General features: G+C 44.4%; 1 protein-coding gene across 2 annotated transcripts; it reads left to right on the top strand.

The window, feature by feature from the left end:
* Positions 1-286: 286 nt before the first annotated feature.
* Positions 287-12146, top strand: requ (Zinc finger protein ubi-d4). 2 transcript variants are annotated; one of them, NM_001173576.1, is given in 13 exon segments: positions 354-390; positions 2214-2374; positions 3267-3374; positions 3515-3696; positions 3812-3904; positions 4126-4210; positions 8192-8329; positions 8411-8542; positions 8778-8890; positions 9013-9094; positions 9525-10397; positions 10482-11228; positions 11410-12146. In NM_001173576.1, coding segments are annotated over 11 exon segments (1209 nt in total). In that variant the 5' UTR covers positions 354-358; the 3' UTR covers positions 9608-10397; positions 10482-11228; positions 11410-12146.
* The last annotated feature ends 1447 nt before the right edge of the window (positions 12147-13593 follow it).

The following is a 13593-nucleotide window of genomic DNA, read 5'->3' as shown; positions in this document are numbered from 1 at the left end:
ATCCATGCCCAGAATGATTCCTTCCTTCCATGTGTTTACATCTCCATCTGCTGGACATTTTTGTATATCACTAAAAGTAGTACATTTAATCAGTTTTAATAGCAACACTGAAGTCTAAATGACATGTCATACATGTATCATATTTTCCAATAAAATAATGAAAACATGATTAATCATATTTACTGAAATTGCATCGCTGGCTAATGTACTCTGCCCTAAGCTATGAGTGATTGTTAGCTTTTTTTGTGAACTCAATTTGATGCATGATTGCAACACTATAACATTGTGCTAAAAAATCCTCAGTGGTTTCCTCCTGATTTCTTGCGCAGGCGCAACTTTCACGGAAAAGCGAACCAAGATGGCGGCTGTTGTTGAAAATGTTGTAAAACTGTAAGTAGCTATGTTCTTTCCCCCTAGCTACTTAAAGTATGCACATGTGTTTTACGTTTAAATGTAAAGGTCGGTGGTAACAAACATTTAAATGGTATAGCAAATTGTCTAAGATGTTTGGTAAAGGAACCGAATAACTAACTCAGTTTCAAACTGTGTCAGTACACATAGCTTAACTGACCTGATATGTCAAGTGTTTTTGTATGAAGACTAGTTACTGAACACTTTGAAAATAACCAAGTGTCATCATTATATAACCAAACGTTGGGCACTAGTTAGCAAATGTACACGAGGAACTGCATATCCGCAACTCCATCCATAATCCTAATTCCACGCGAGTTTGAAAACACCCACGGTGAGAGAGATGGGATGGTGACATGTTAGTTTACAATCATTAACGTTAGCTGGCAACTTGGTTATTAAGTTTAGTTAGCTGCAGTGCGTATAGCTACTGTTGTTTTACAATGTAGTCCTTCAAGCTAGATATTAGTTCAAGTCCTGGTGTTCAATCAGTATTATGAATATATCTGCTGACACTGTCTGTATTCGTGGTCCTGGGGTGCTTTCATGTGGAAATGGAATGCATGTTTTTCTTTTTTTTAGCTTTCCAACAGAAAACCCATGTCACCGCAATGCATTAGTCACTATGACGAACGTCCTTGAGGCATTGTTAAAACTAGCTTTTGCCAAAAGATGAGTAATATGAATCAGATGTTCTTCAAGACAAATTCTACCAAAAAATAAATAAATAAATGACTGTCATGCAATGCAACAAATGTTTCAAACTCGTGAACTGCGGTGTGTTAATCACGGAAACCATTTACCGTTTAAGAACCAAATGGAAGCAAACAGCGGGGAGGGACCTACCAGAATTTGTCCAATAGAAATCTCGTTTTCGTTGTAAAATATTTTAGTTCTGAGTAAACCGTTTCGCAACAACACCTGTGTAATTTTTTATTTAACCATTATTTAACTGGGCAAGTCAGTTAACAAATTCTTATTTACAATGACGGTCTAGTGGGTTAACTGCCTTGTTCAGGGGCAGAACAACAGATTTTTATCTTATCAGCTCTGGGATTTGATCAAGCAACCTTTCGGTTACTGGCCCAATGCTCTAACCACTAGGCTACCTGCTTCCCCAAATAATACAATTAATACACCCCTGTTGTCTCCATCATAGACCTCTTTCCATACCCACTTTCCTGAAATCTTTTGTATCCATTTGCCTAAAATGGATTTAAGATTGTCTTAGTGCTACGACGCTTTGAAGACAGATTTATGTAAGTAAAAAAATAGGTTTCACTCAAGCTGATTCGTGTTGAAAAGCTGAGCCAGCAGAGGCTGCTACTCCCAACCACGCAGACAGCGGTTGCCAAGCCAACAAAAGAGCAACTGCTGACATTCTCAGCAGTGACTGAGTTCAGGGACACGATGATGTAGTCTGCTTGCCTGCCTCTCCGAGGTGCCAGCTTAAACAGGACCAAAAGGTTTTTAGCTGTGGCTGTGATAGATAAAGGCTTTGAAGTTTGAACAATTTTAAGCCTCTTTTACAGCGCGCTAGAGCAGTAGAATTCAGACAACATGATTTGTCTTAGAGGTGGTAGGACACATACCATACCAACCTCTTATGGTAGAGATACATTCCAGGTACTGTCAGTTGTTGAACTGATGCATGAAGGTTTATTTATTTAGATCCTTTTGCAGAAGCAGCAGTTACTCTTCCTGGGGTCCACAAAAATGTATCATTCTTATAACAGTATACACAGGCAGTGTGTTTCCTGGTGCTAACATGTCCCTGTTCCTCTATCGGTGTGTGGGTGAAGGCTGGGAGAGCAGTGCTACAGAGATGCCATGGAGCAGTGCCATAACTACAACGCCCGGCTATGTGCCGAGAGGAGTGTCCGAATGCCCTTCCTGGACTCTCAGACTGGAGTGGCGCAGAGCAACTGTTACATTTGGATGGAGAAGAGACACAGGGCACCAGGTAAATACATTACACATCTACACAAATTGAAGTCACATATAGTATTTCAACTACTGAGTTCACACCCTGGAGTAGTAGGCTATATGAGTGTTTCCCAACTCCAGTCCTCCAGTAACCCCAACAGTACACGTTTTCGTTGTGGCCCAGACAAGCACACCTGATTCTAGTAATCATCAAGCCCCTGACAGGTTGAATGAGGTGTGTCCAGGGCTATAACATAAATGTGTACTGTTGGGGGGTATTGGAGGATCGGAGTTGTTAAACACTTGGCAGTATCATTCATCATCTTCTCATGATCTGGAGATGAAAACAAGAGATCACTGTAGTTCAAGCACTCGGGAGAAATTGTGTTCACCTATTTAAGCTATTTAAGTCACTTTTTCTAATTTCTAATTTTCAATTTTTTTGTAACATTTTATATTTTTATTCAATTTCAAATTGGTAATTACAATCCCATTGCAGCAACTATCGTACGGACTCAGGTGAGGTAAAGGTTGAGAGCAATGCGTCCTCTGAAACACGACCCCGCCAAGCCACACTGGTCAAACTGTAAACCAACGGCACCAATGTGTAGGAGGAAACACCATACAGCTCCAGCCACAAGGAGTCGCTAGAGCACGATGGGACAAGAACATCCCAGCCAGCCAAACCCTCCCCTAACCCGGACGACGCTGGGCCAATTGTGCGCCGGCTCATGGGTCTCCCGGTCGCGGCCGGCTGCAACACAGCCCGAGATCGAACCCGGATCTGTAGTGACGCCTCAAACACTGAGATGCAGTGCCTTAGACCGCTGCGCCACTCGAGAGGCCATAAAGTGAAAGTTAATGTCTGTTTTATAGGTCCACATAAATGTCTAGGTACGTTAGTGTGCATCTCATCTGTCCTCTCTTAGGAGTGGCCCCAGGACAGCTGTACACCTACCCATCCCGCAGGTGGAGGAAGAAACGAAGAGCCCTCCCCCCAGAGGATCCCCGGCTGGTCTTCCCCCCTCTAAAGTCAGGTACGTCCTAATCATGGGATACTGGTCAACTCAATAACACTATAACTGTGTTGACATGTTTGTGTGCCCCTCTGTGCCAGAGTTTTCTGTTGGTTCTTCACTCCTTTGTAAAGGTTGTTTGTGGTTCTCCCTGTCTGTAGAACTGGACTTGGGTTTTAAGAAGGATGCCCTGTCATCATCTGATGGCAGCAGTCTGGAAGCCCTGCTGAAGGGGGAACCCCTGGACAAGCGGGGTCCTCCGGAGCTCCAAGGGCCAGAAGAGGAGTCCAGTCTGGCAGACTACACTTGTGGGGGAGTCACCCCTGCAGCACGCGTCAGAAAGGTACCTTAGCCTGCTGTGGTTGGAGGGATCGTGTGATACCTAGCATGGTTTACAGTTTATTACTCCTCCAATGACATTAGATACTACAGCAACATGGATTCTTCTGTCTATACAGAGAGTCCTGGAGCCAGATGACTTCCTGGATGACTTGGAGGATGAGGACTATGAGGAGGACACCCCCAAAAGAAGAGGCAAAGGAAAGGGAAAGGTGAGTGAAGCTATTCTAAACCAATAATTGTTGTTAATGGTACATTTTGCATTACATTTAGCATAGTCATTTAGCAGACGCTCTTATCCAGAGCCACTTACAGCAAAGAGAAACTCACTTTACTCAATGTTACGGGCATGTGATCTGAAATGGTGGATGTGTCCAGTGTGACACCATGTCTGTACCTATGATATTGAGTATGATGGTGTGTTTGTCCTTAGGGTCGTGGAGTGAGCAGTGCCAAGAAGAAGCTGGATGCTGCGGCGGCTGCAATGGAGGACAAGGACAAGCCTTACTCCTGTGACAGTGAGTCCCAGCAGGGCCTTGGAAGAGAACAGTGGGAGTGCAGATGGCTTTGGAGAACAGTGGGAGTGCAGATTAGAGGTCGACCAATTATGATTTTTCAACGCCGATACCGATTATTGGAGGACCCAAAAAAAAAGCCGCTACCGATTAATCGGCCAATTTTATTTTTATATATATATATATATATATATATATATATATATAGATATTTTTTTTTATCATGACAATTACAACATACTGAATGAACACTTATTTTAACTTAATATAATACATCAATAAAATCTATTTAGCCTCAAACAAAATGAAACATGTTCAATTTGGTTTAAATAATGCAAAAACAAAGTGTTGGAGAAAAAAGTAAAAGTGCAATATGTGCCATGTAAGAAAGCTAACGTTTAAGTTCCTTGCTCAGAACATGAGAACATATGAAAGCTGGTGGTTCCTTTTAACATGAGTCTTCAATATTCCCAGGTAAGAAGTTTTAGGTTGTAGTTATTATAGGAATTATAGCACTATTTTCTCTCTATACGATTTGTATTTCATATACCTTTGACTATTGGACGTTCTTATAGGCACTTTAGTATTACCAGTGTAACAGTATAGCTTCCATCCCTCTCCTCGCTCCTATCTGGACTCGAACCAGGAACACATCGACAACAGCCACCCTCGAAGCAGCGTTACCCATGCAGAGCGAGTGACGTTTGAAGCGCTATTAGCGCGCACCCCGCTAACTAGCTAGCCATTTCACATCGATTACACCAGCCTAATCTTGGGAGTTGATAGGCTTGAAGTCATAAACAGCACAATGCTTGAAGCAGAGCGAAGAGCTGCTGGCAAACACAGTAAAGGGCTGTTTGAATGAATGCTTACGAGCCTGCTGCAGCCTACCACCGCTCAGTCAGACTGCGCTATTAAATCATAGACTTAATTATAACATAATAACACACAGAAATACGAGCCTTTGGTCATTAATATGGTCAAATCCGGAAACTATCATCTCGAAAACAAAATGTTTTTCCTTTCAGTGAAATACGGAACCGTTATGTATTTTATCTAATGGGTGGCATCCCTAAGTCTAAATATTCCTGTTACATTGCACAACCTTCAATGTTATGTCATAATTACGTAAAATTCGGGCAAATTAGTTCGCAACGAGCCAGGCGGCCCAAACTGTTGCATATACCCTGACTCTGCGTGCAATGAACGCAAAATGACACAATTTGACCTGGTTAATATTGCCTGCTAACCTGGATTTCTTTTAGCTAAATATGCAGGTTTAAAATATATACTTCTGTGTATTGATTTTAAGAAAGGCATTGATGTTTATGTTTGGAGCAACGTATACCTAAGCGATTATATGCAACGCAGGACAGGCTAGATAAACTAGTAATATCAGCAACCATGTGTAGTTAACTAGTGATTTATGATTGATTGTTTTTTATAAGATAAGTTTAATGCTAGCTAGCAATTTACCTTGGCTTCTTACTGCATTCGCGTAACCTCGTGGATTGCAATGTAAAGCAGGTGGTTAGAGCGTTGGACTAGTTAACCGTAAGGTTGCAAGATTGAATCCCTGAGCTGACAAGGTAAAAATCTGTCGTTCTGCCCCTGAACAAGGCAGTTAACCCACCGTTCCTAGGCCGTCATTGAAAATAAGAATGTGTTATTAACTGACTTGCCTAGTTAAATAAAGGTTAAAAAAAAATAAAAAATACAAAAAGAATCGCCAAATCGGTGTCCAAAAATACCGATTTCCGATTGTTATGAAAACTTGAAATCGGCCCTAATTAATCGGCCATTCCGATTAATCGGTCAACCTCTAGTGCAGATGGCTTTGGAGGAGATCAGTGGGAGTGCAGATGGCTTTGGAGGAGATCAGTGGGAGTGCAGATGGCTTTGGAGGAGATCAGTGGGAGTGCAGATGGCTTTGGAGGAGATCAGTGGGAGTGCAGATGGCTTTGGAGGAGATCAGTGGGCTTTGGAGGAGATCAGTGGGAGTGCAGATGGCTTTGGAGGAGATCAGTGGGAGTGCAGGTGGGCTTTGGAGGAGATCAGTGGGAGTGGAGGTGGGCTTTGGAGGAGATCAGTGGGAGTGGAGGTGGGCTTTGGAGGAGATCAGTGGGAGTGCAGGTGGGCTTTGGAGGAGATCAGTGGGAGTGGAGATGGGCTTTGGATGAGATCAGTGGGGAGTGGAGATGGGCTTTGGAGGAGATCAGTGGGAGTGGAGATGGGCTTTCGAGGAGATCAGTGGGAGTGGAGATGGGCTTTGGAGGAGGGGCCTACTCTCTTTACTCCCTAGGAACTCTCTTGTTGGGAAGCGGACAGTCGGTTGTTTTTCACTCCTGAAATTGTCTTCCCTTGCAGATGAAACTCGGTGTTGTTGATGTCTTTCTGATTGTCAGTTTGTGAGCGTACTTCTCTGAGTCTCTCTATGCTGTCAGTCTTTGAGCGTACTTCTCTGAGTCTCTCTCTCTATGCTGTCAGTCTTTGAGCGTACTTCTCTGAGTCTCTCTCTCTATGCTGTCAGTCTTTGAGCGTACTTCTCTGAGTCTCTCTCTCTATGCTGTCAGTCTTTGAGCGTACTTCTCTGAGTCTCTCTCTCTATGCTGTCAGTCTTTGAGCGTACTTCTCTGAGTCTCTCTCTCCTTTTTCTCTCTTTTCTCTCTTTCAGACACTTTCAAACAAAAGCATATTTCACAACCTTCTGGACGAGGTATATTTCTCTCATTCTTTTTCCTCTGCGTCCAGTCTGCTTACTGCCTGTTTGTCTTTCTCTCGGTGTGTGTTAGATAACATGTAGAATGCTTTGAGGTTAGTGTTGCTGCCTCCCCCTCGTCCACTGAATAAGGTCTCATTTTCAAGGTATAATTCAATTGACTCAGAGTATAAGTAACTTGATATGCTTGAGGGTGGATTGTGAATGTGTAGTGTGGAGATGCCTTCTCTGTGCATGAGTTCCACCTCACGGTTTAAGAAGCAGTGTACTTTTGTATTATTTTATCCTAAATGACATTTAGGCTACTCAAAGGTAGTTGTATTCAGGAACATCTTGGCTTAGTTGCTAGAGCATGTCACTTGCAACGCCAGGGTTGTGGGTTCGATTCCCGGGAACACCCATATGTAAAATGTATGAACGCATGACTGTGTTGGTTTGGTTAAAGCGTCTGCTAAATGGCATATATCACATATTGCACACACTACAGCCAATCAACTGTAGTCTGTGTTTTCTTTCATGTCATAATCTGTCTCTTAACTGAATGTCTCATTTGCATTTCTTTGCTCCATTTCTTTTTTTCTTAACTCGTCTTGTCCTCCTCACCTGCTTCTTTAGAGTGAAATAGTGCCTCTGCTTTTGTGTTGAACCAGCTTGATGTCTGGGCTGGCTGTGTGGATCCTGATGTGAGTGCTCATAGGGGGAGAGATTGTTGAGGAATGCCTAACCTGGGTTCTGCACCATGGACCATGCTGCACAATGGCCTGGAACTGGCGGTCTGACTCACATAGAGACAGGCGGCCTGAGGTTCAAATCAAATGTTATTTGTCACATGCTTTGTAAACAACCAGTGTAGACTGACAGTGAAATGCTTACTTACGGGTGCTTCCCAACAATGCAGAGGGGGAAAAAAGAGAACTGGGGTTGGAGATTGTGTTGCATCTGGGGCTAGGGTTGGAAATGGAGGGGGTGTAATGGGGGCTGGGAGCTGACCCAGTCAGTAATCTTGCCCCTCTAGGTATCAGATGAAGAAATAAGAGAGGGTGATTGAGTGGATGGATGGATGTCTGGGTGAGCATGTCATTGCTCTAGACCAGGCACGTGGACACTAATGCATCAATATGATTTTCCTCATCAGTAAATAAAGATCAGATCGAGGCGATATTTTTCAGTGGAGAAAAATGTACTCCGTTCTAGTATGAATGCTACTTAATGGTTTACGTATGTTTCGTTTTAACAAGTGTTGTGTTTGGGGGTTTCTCTGGCAGTCTGTGGGAAGCGTTACAAGAACCGTCCGGGCCTGAGCTACCACTACGCCCACTCCCACCTGGCTGAGGAGGAGGGCGGGGACAAGGAGGAGCCTGAGGTCCACACCCCCACCCCGCCCCAGCCTGAGGAGCCCAAGAGTAAGTGGCCATTTGAATGCATTTGAAACCTTTGAATGCAGACCCATATTTATCATTTAATTCTGTGTTTCTCCCTTACAGCACCCAAGAAAGGTCCAGATGGTTTAGCGATACCCAATAACTACTGTGACTTCTGCCTGGGAGACTCAGCCCTCAACCAGAAGACGGGCCAGTCAGAGGAGCTGCAGTCCTGCTCAGACTGTGGACGTTCAGGTAAGCCTTCCAACCCTGGCCTTTACCCTGAGAGACATGGCTAACCTAGGCCTTTGAGACCATTTGTGTATATTTGTATGAGCATGCAAATTAATGCATGTGTGAGTGGTAGACTTTACTTTAGGATGGTGTTGAGTGTGTTCAGAGTCGGATGCATGATGGCGTAGTTACAAAGAACAGTAGTAGTATGATGTCGGCAGACAGTTTGTTCACCCATTCTCTGTGTCCAACCCAGGCCACCCGTCCTGCCTGCAGTTCACCCCTGTGATGATGGCTGCAGTGAAGACCTACCGTTGGCAGTGCATCGAGTGCAAGTGCTGCAACATCTGTGGCACCTCAGAGAACGACGTGAGTTCACCTGCAGGCTTCATACGTATTACTGTGGGACAAATGAAGTATACTGTATATTTAAAATGAAGTGGTGCGCTGAAAAATGGTGTTGTATAATGAGCCTGTTGTCTTTTGTCCAGGACCAGCTTCTCTTCTGTGATGACTGTGATAGAGGCTATCACATGTACTGTCTCAGCCCTGCTATGGCTGAACCTCCAGAAGGTGAGAGCAGGATAATGGATCTATCTGTTCATGATATACCACTGGGGACCATTTGCCTGTCTAATAGGGGATATTTGAGTCAAAGTTTTTGATGATGACTGTTGTGGTTTTATCTCCGTAGGGAGACAGATTTATCTGAGTACATTTGGCAGAGCAGAATGTCCAAGTCGAGCGCTCAGGCTGCGTAGCCAGACAACGATAGCATGGCCGGGTGTTTTACTGATGAAACACCGCTTTCAGCAGTTAACTAGCCTTGAAATCTTGAAATGCTTAGTCAATGCAAGGTATTAGAGCACAAAATAGCCTGTACCTTTAAACCCAGTGACTTCAACTGGGCTAATGACCAGATGTGGATCCATGGAAGACAGGATATTTATAGCAAGTCTGTGTGAGTCACTCACCACTCTGTTTCCTTGTGTCCTCTTAACAGGGAGCTGGAGCTGCCATCTGTGTCTGGACCTGTTGAAAGACAAGGCGTCAATATACCAGACACCTAATGCCCCTCCATCGTGATGGACCCCCACCCTCTCACAGGTTCTCCATCACTGGTCAGCAGAGAGGAGTGGGTGGGACAGATGAATTGTGAAAAGGGAAGCATACCGTCACCAACCCTCCTTCTGAAACAGGCCCTCGGGGAAGCATACCGTACCAACCCCCCTTCTGAAACAGGCCCTCGGGGAAGCATACCGTACCAACCCCCTTCTGAAACAGGCCCTCGGGGAAGCATACCGTACCAACCCCCCTTCTGAAACAGGCCCTCGGGGAAGCATACCGTACCAACCCCCTTCTGAAACAGGCCCTCGGGGAAGCATACCGTACCAACCCTCCTTCTGAAACAGGCCCTCGGGGAAGCATACCGTACCAACCCCCCTTCTGAAACAGGCCCTCGGGGAAGCATACCTTACCAACCCCCCTTATGAAATAGGCCTCGGGGAAGCATACCTTACCAACCCCCCTTCTGAAACAGGCCCTCGGGGAAGCATACCTTACCAACCCCCCTTCTGAAACAGGCCCTCGGGGAAGCATACCTTACCAACCCCCCTTATGAAACAGGCCCTCGGGGAAGCATACCTTACCAACCCCCCTTATGAAATAGGCCTCGGGGAAGCATACCTTACCAACCCCCCTTCTGAAATAGGCCTCGGGGAAGCATACCTTACCAACCCCCTTCTGTAGTAGGCCTCGGGGAAGCATACCTTACCAACCCCCCTTCTGTAGTAGGCCTCGGGGAAGCATACCTTACCAACCCCCTTCTGTAGTAGGCCTCGGGGAAGCATACCTTACCAACCCCCTTCTGTAGTAGGCCTCGGGGAAGCATACCTTACCAACCCCCCTTATGAAATAGGCCTCGGGGAAGCATACCTTACCAACCCCCCTTCTGAAATAGGCCTCGGGGAAGCATACCTTACCAACCCCCTTCTGTAGTAGGCCTCGGGGAAGCATACCTTACCAACCCCCTTCTGTAGTAGGCCTCGGGGAAGCATACCTTACCAACCCCCTTCTGTAGTAGGCCTCGGGGAAGCATACCTTACCAGCCCCTTGCTGAAAAAGGCCTTGGTTTGGAAGGGAAACACCTTACCAAGCCCGTGTTGAAACGGGTCTTGGTTTGGTTCTTATATGGCTGTTACACAGTTCCAAGCTCAAGTGACTCATAGGCTTTTGTTTTCAACTATTTGTCAATATATCAAACCCAATGTATCAATATCCTGAACTTGACAATACATGAAGTTTGTTTGAGTGGCTTAAACCACAAACAGATTTTGCCAGCCAAAATACCTGAACACACAGTCTCACATACAGTTCATGCACACGACTGCTCAGATCCTACTTTTATTCGGCAAAATATCAGTTTTGCATGTAAAGGAGACAAATAGTTTGAGTCAATTAGCATGCCAACGCTTGTTCATAATAAGAACATGTTCAAAGGTTTTGTATATTTATATATTTGTATAGAATATAAAGGTGGGAATTATTTAAAAGCTGCCCTCTGTTCAGCCATTACATTCCACTCCTTGACATTCATGTCATTTGCAAAAGACTGGAGTGACAAGGAGTGGAACGCTAGCTAAAAGACTGGAGTGACAAGGAGTGGAACGCTAGCTAAAAGACTGGAGTGACAAGGAGTGGAATGCTAGCCTAAAAGACTGGAGTGACAAGGAGTGGAATGCTAGCCTAAAAGACTGGAGTGACAAGGAGTGGAATGCTAGCCTAAAAGACTGGAGTGACAAGGAGTGGAATGCTAGCCTAAAAGACTGGAGTGACAAGGAGTGGAATGCTAGCCTAAAAGACTGGAGTGACAAGGAGTGGAATGCTAGCCTAAAAGACTGGAGTGACAAGGAGTGGAATGCTAGCCTAAAAGACTGGAGTGACAAGGAGTGGAACGCTAGCCTAAAAGACTGGAGTGACAAGGAGTGGAATGCTAGCCTAAAAGACTGGAGTGACAAGGAGTGGAATGCTAGCCTAAAAGACTGGAGTGACAAGGAGTGGAATGCTAGCCTAAAAGACTGGAGTGACAAGGAGTGGAATGCTAGCCTAAAAGACTGGAGTGACAAGGAGTGGAATGCTAGCCTAAAAGACTGGAGTGACAAGGAGTGGAATGCTAGCCTAAAAGACTGGAGTGACAAGGAGTGGAATGCTAGCCAAAAAGACTGGTAGTCAGACTACCTGATGTGGAGACAACATTGAGAGTTAGGAGGGCCTTATTATTACATCAATCTCTCTATATCTCGAAGCGAGAAAGAGGACTTTGGCGTAACTCTTTTGTTGTTGTTGAGGAATTCAAGATTGGGTGTTTGATGCTGTTGAGGAAAGGGAGTCAGAATGGATGCTGGTTGGTGTGGTGGGTGATTGAGTGAATTTTAGTGTATCCTATGTCCACAACCAGCCTTTTACCAAAAACAGTTACCTAATCCATTGGTAGACAACACTGGTCCTGGAGAGCAGTTTGACATTTTACTGCTAGTAACGTAAGCATTTCGCTGCACCTGCTATAACATCTGCCAAACTGTGTATGCGACCAATAAACGTTGATTTGCAGCAGTCCTAATCTGGACCTCTTTTTGACTCCTTGTTGTTATGTGTTGGGAGATCATTTAAAAACAGACAACTACCAAGCACAGGACTTTGTGTTTACCTGCCCATATCAGCTCTGAAGTCTCATCCCACCCTGCTCCACTGTCTCATGTCTCAGACTGTCATGGTCTATGATTCCCTTCATTTATAGCCAGAGGAGGGCAGTAAGGAGCCATTGAAGAGCTACAGGGACTGTGGGGAGAGGGGATGATGTGGAGCCATCAGAGGGTCTAGTCAGAAAGTGGTGTGTTACCACAAACTGCAGACTGGTGTATCTGCACTTCCTATACTGTAGTGTTGTCCTTGGAGGCAACATTATTTTACTTTTTCATGTATAGGTCTATACAGTGCATTCAGAAAGTATTCAGATACATTTGTCATTATGGGGTATTGTGTGTGTGTGTAGATTGATGAGGGGGGTAAAAACAATCCGTTTTAGAATAAGGCTGTAACGTAACAAAATGTGGGAAAAGTCGAGGTGTCTGAATACTTTGTGAATGCACTGTAAATACAGTGAGTGTACAAAACATTAAGAACGCCATCTTAATATTGAGTTCAACCCCCACCCCCCTCTTTGCCCTCAGAACAGCCTCGATTCGTCAGGGTGTGGACTCTACAAGGTGTCGAAAGCATTCCACAGGGATGCTGGCCCATGTTGACTCCATTGCTTCCCACAGTTGTGTCAAGTTGGCTGGATATTTTTTGGGTGGAGGACTATTCTTGATACACGTGGGAAACTGTCGAGCGTGAAAAACACAGTAGCGTTGCAGTTGTTGACACACTCAAACCGTTGATCCTGGTACCTACTACCATACCCTGTTCAAAGGCACTTCAATCTTTTCTATAACTGATTTACCCTCTGAATGGCACACACACCATCCATGTCTCAAGGCTTAAAAATCCTTCTTTAACCTGTCCTCCCCTTCATCCAAATTATTCTCGTCGTCTCATGAAAAGGGAACACCTGTTTTTTTTCCTTGGATTTTCTCTGCTTTTCCCCCAAAGCCGGGTGCAATGCTCTCCACCGGTTTGGCTATGGTTACAATTAGCTACAATTACTTTACCTCAAACTAGTGAAAGTATTTTTTTTAAACCATTGGATTCATTCTCAGACATGGTCAAAAGGAGTAACAGTAGACATTGCGTTCTCTACAGACAGTTAACCAAGTGCATGATAATGTGTGCCCTAAACACGGGTGCTCGTGGTCTACTGAGATTTTGATTGATCAAGGTGTAAGGAAGTTGTGTAATATCATTTAGCTATACTATCATGTTATATTAATAGCAAACTAACAAATACTAAAGCATTAAACAAGTATTTCCCATTTCATTTGTTGATCTGTTTGTTTAGAGGCAGTTGCCATTTGGAATATTACGGTTTTGGTTCATTAAAAAAAAAAAAAAAAAGATTCATCAATGATATTTAC

This window comes from Salmo salar, chromosome 11 (assembly GCF_965601325.2).
Source record: "Salmo salar chromosome 11, fSalSal1, whole genome shotgun sequence".
NCBI classification, from domain to species: domain Eukaryota; kingdom Metazoa; phylum Chordata; class Actinopteri; order Salmoniformes; family Salmonidae; genus Salmo; species Salmo salar.
This window is presented reverse-complemented; position numbering and strand designations above follow the sequence as displayed.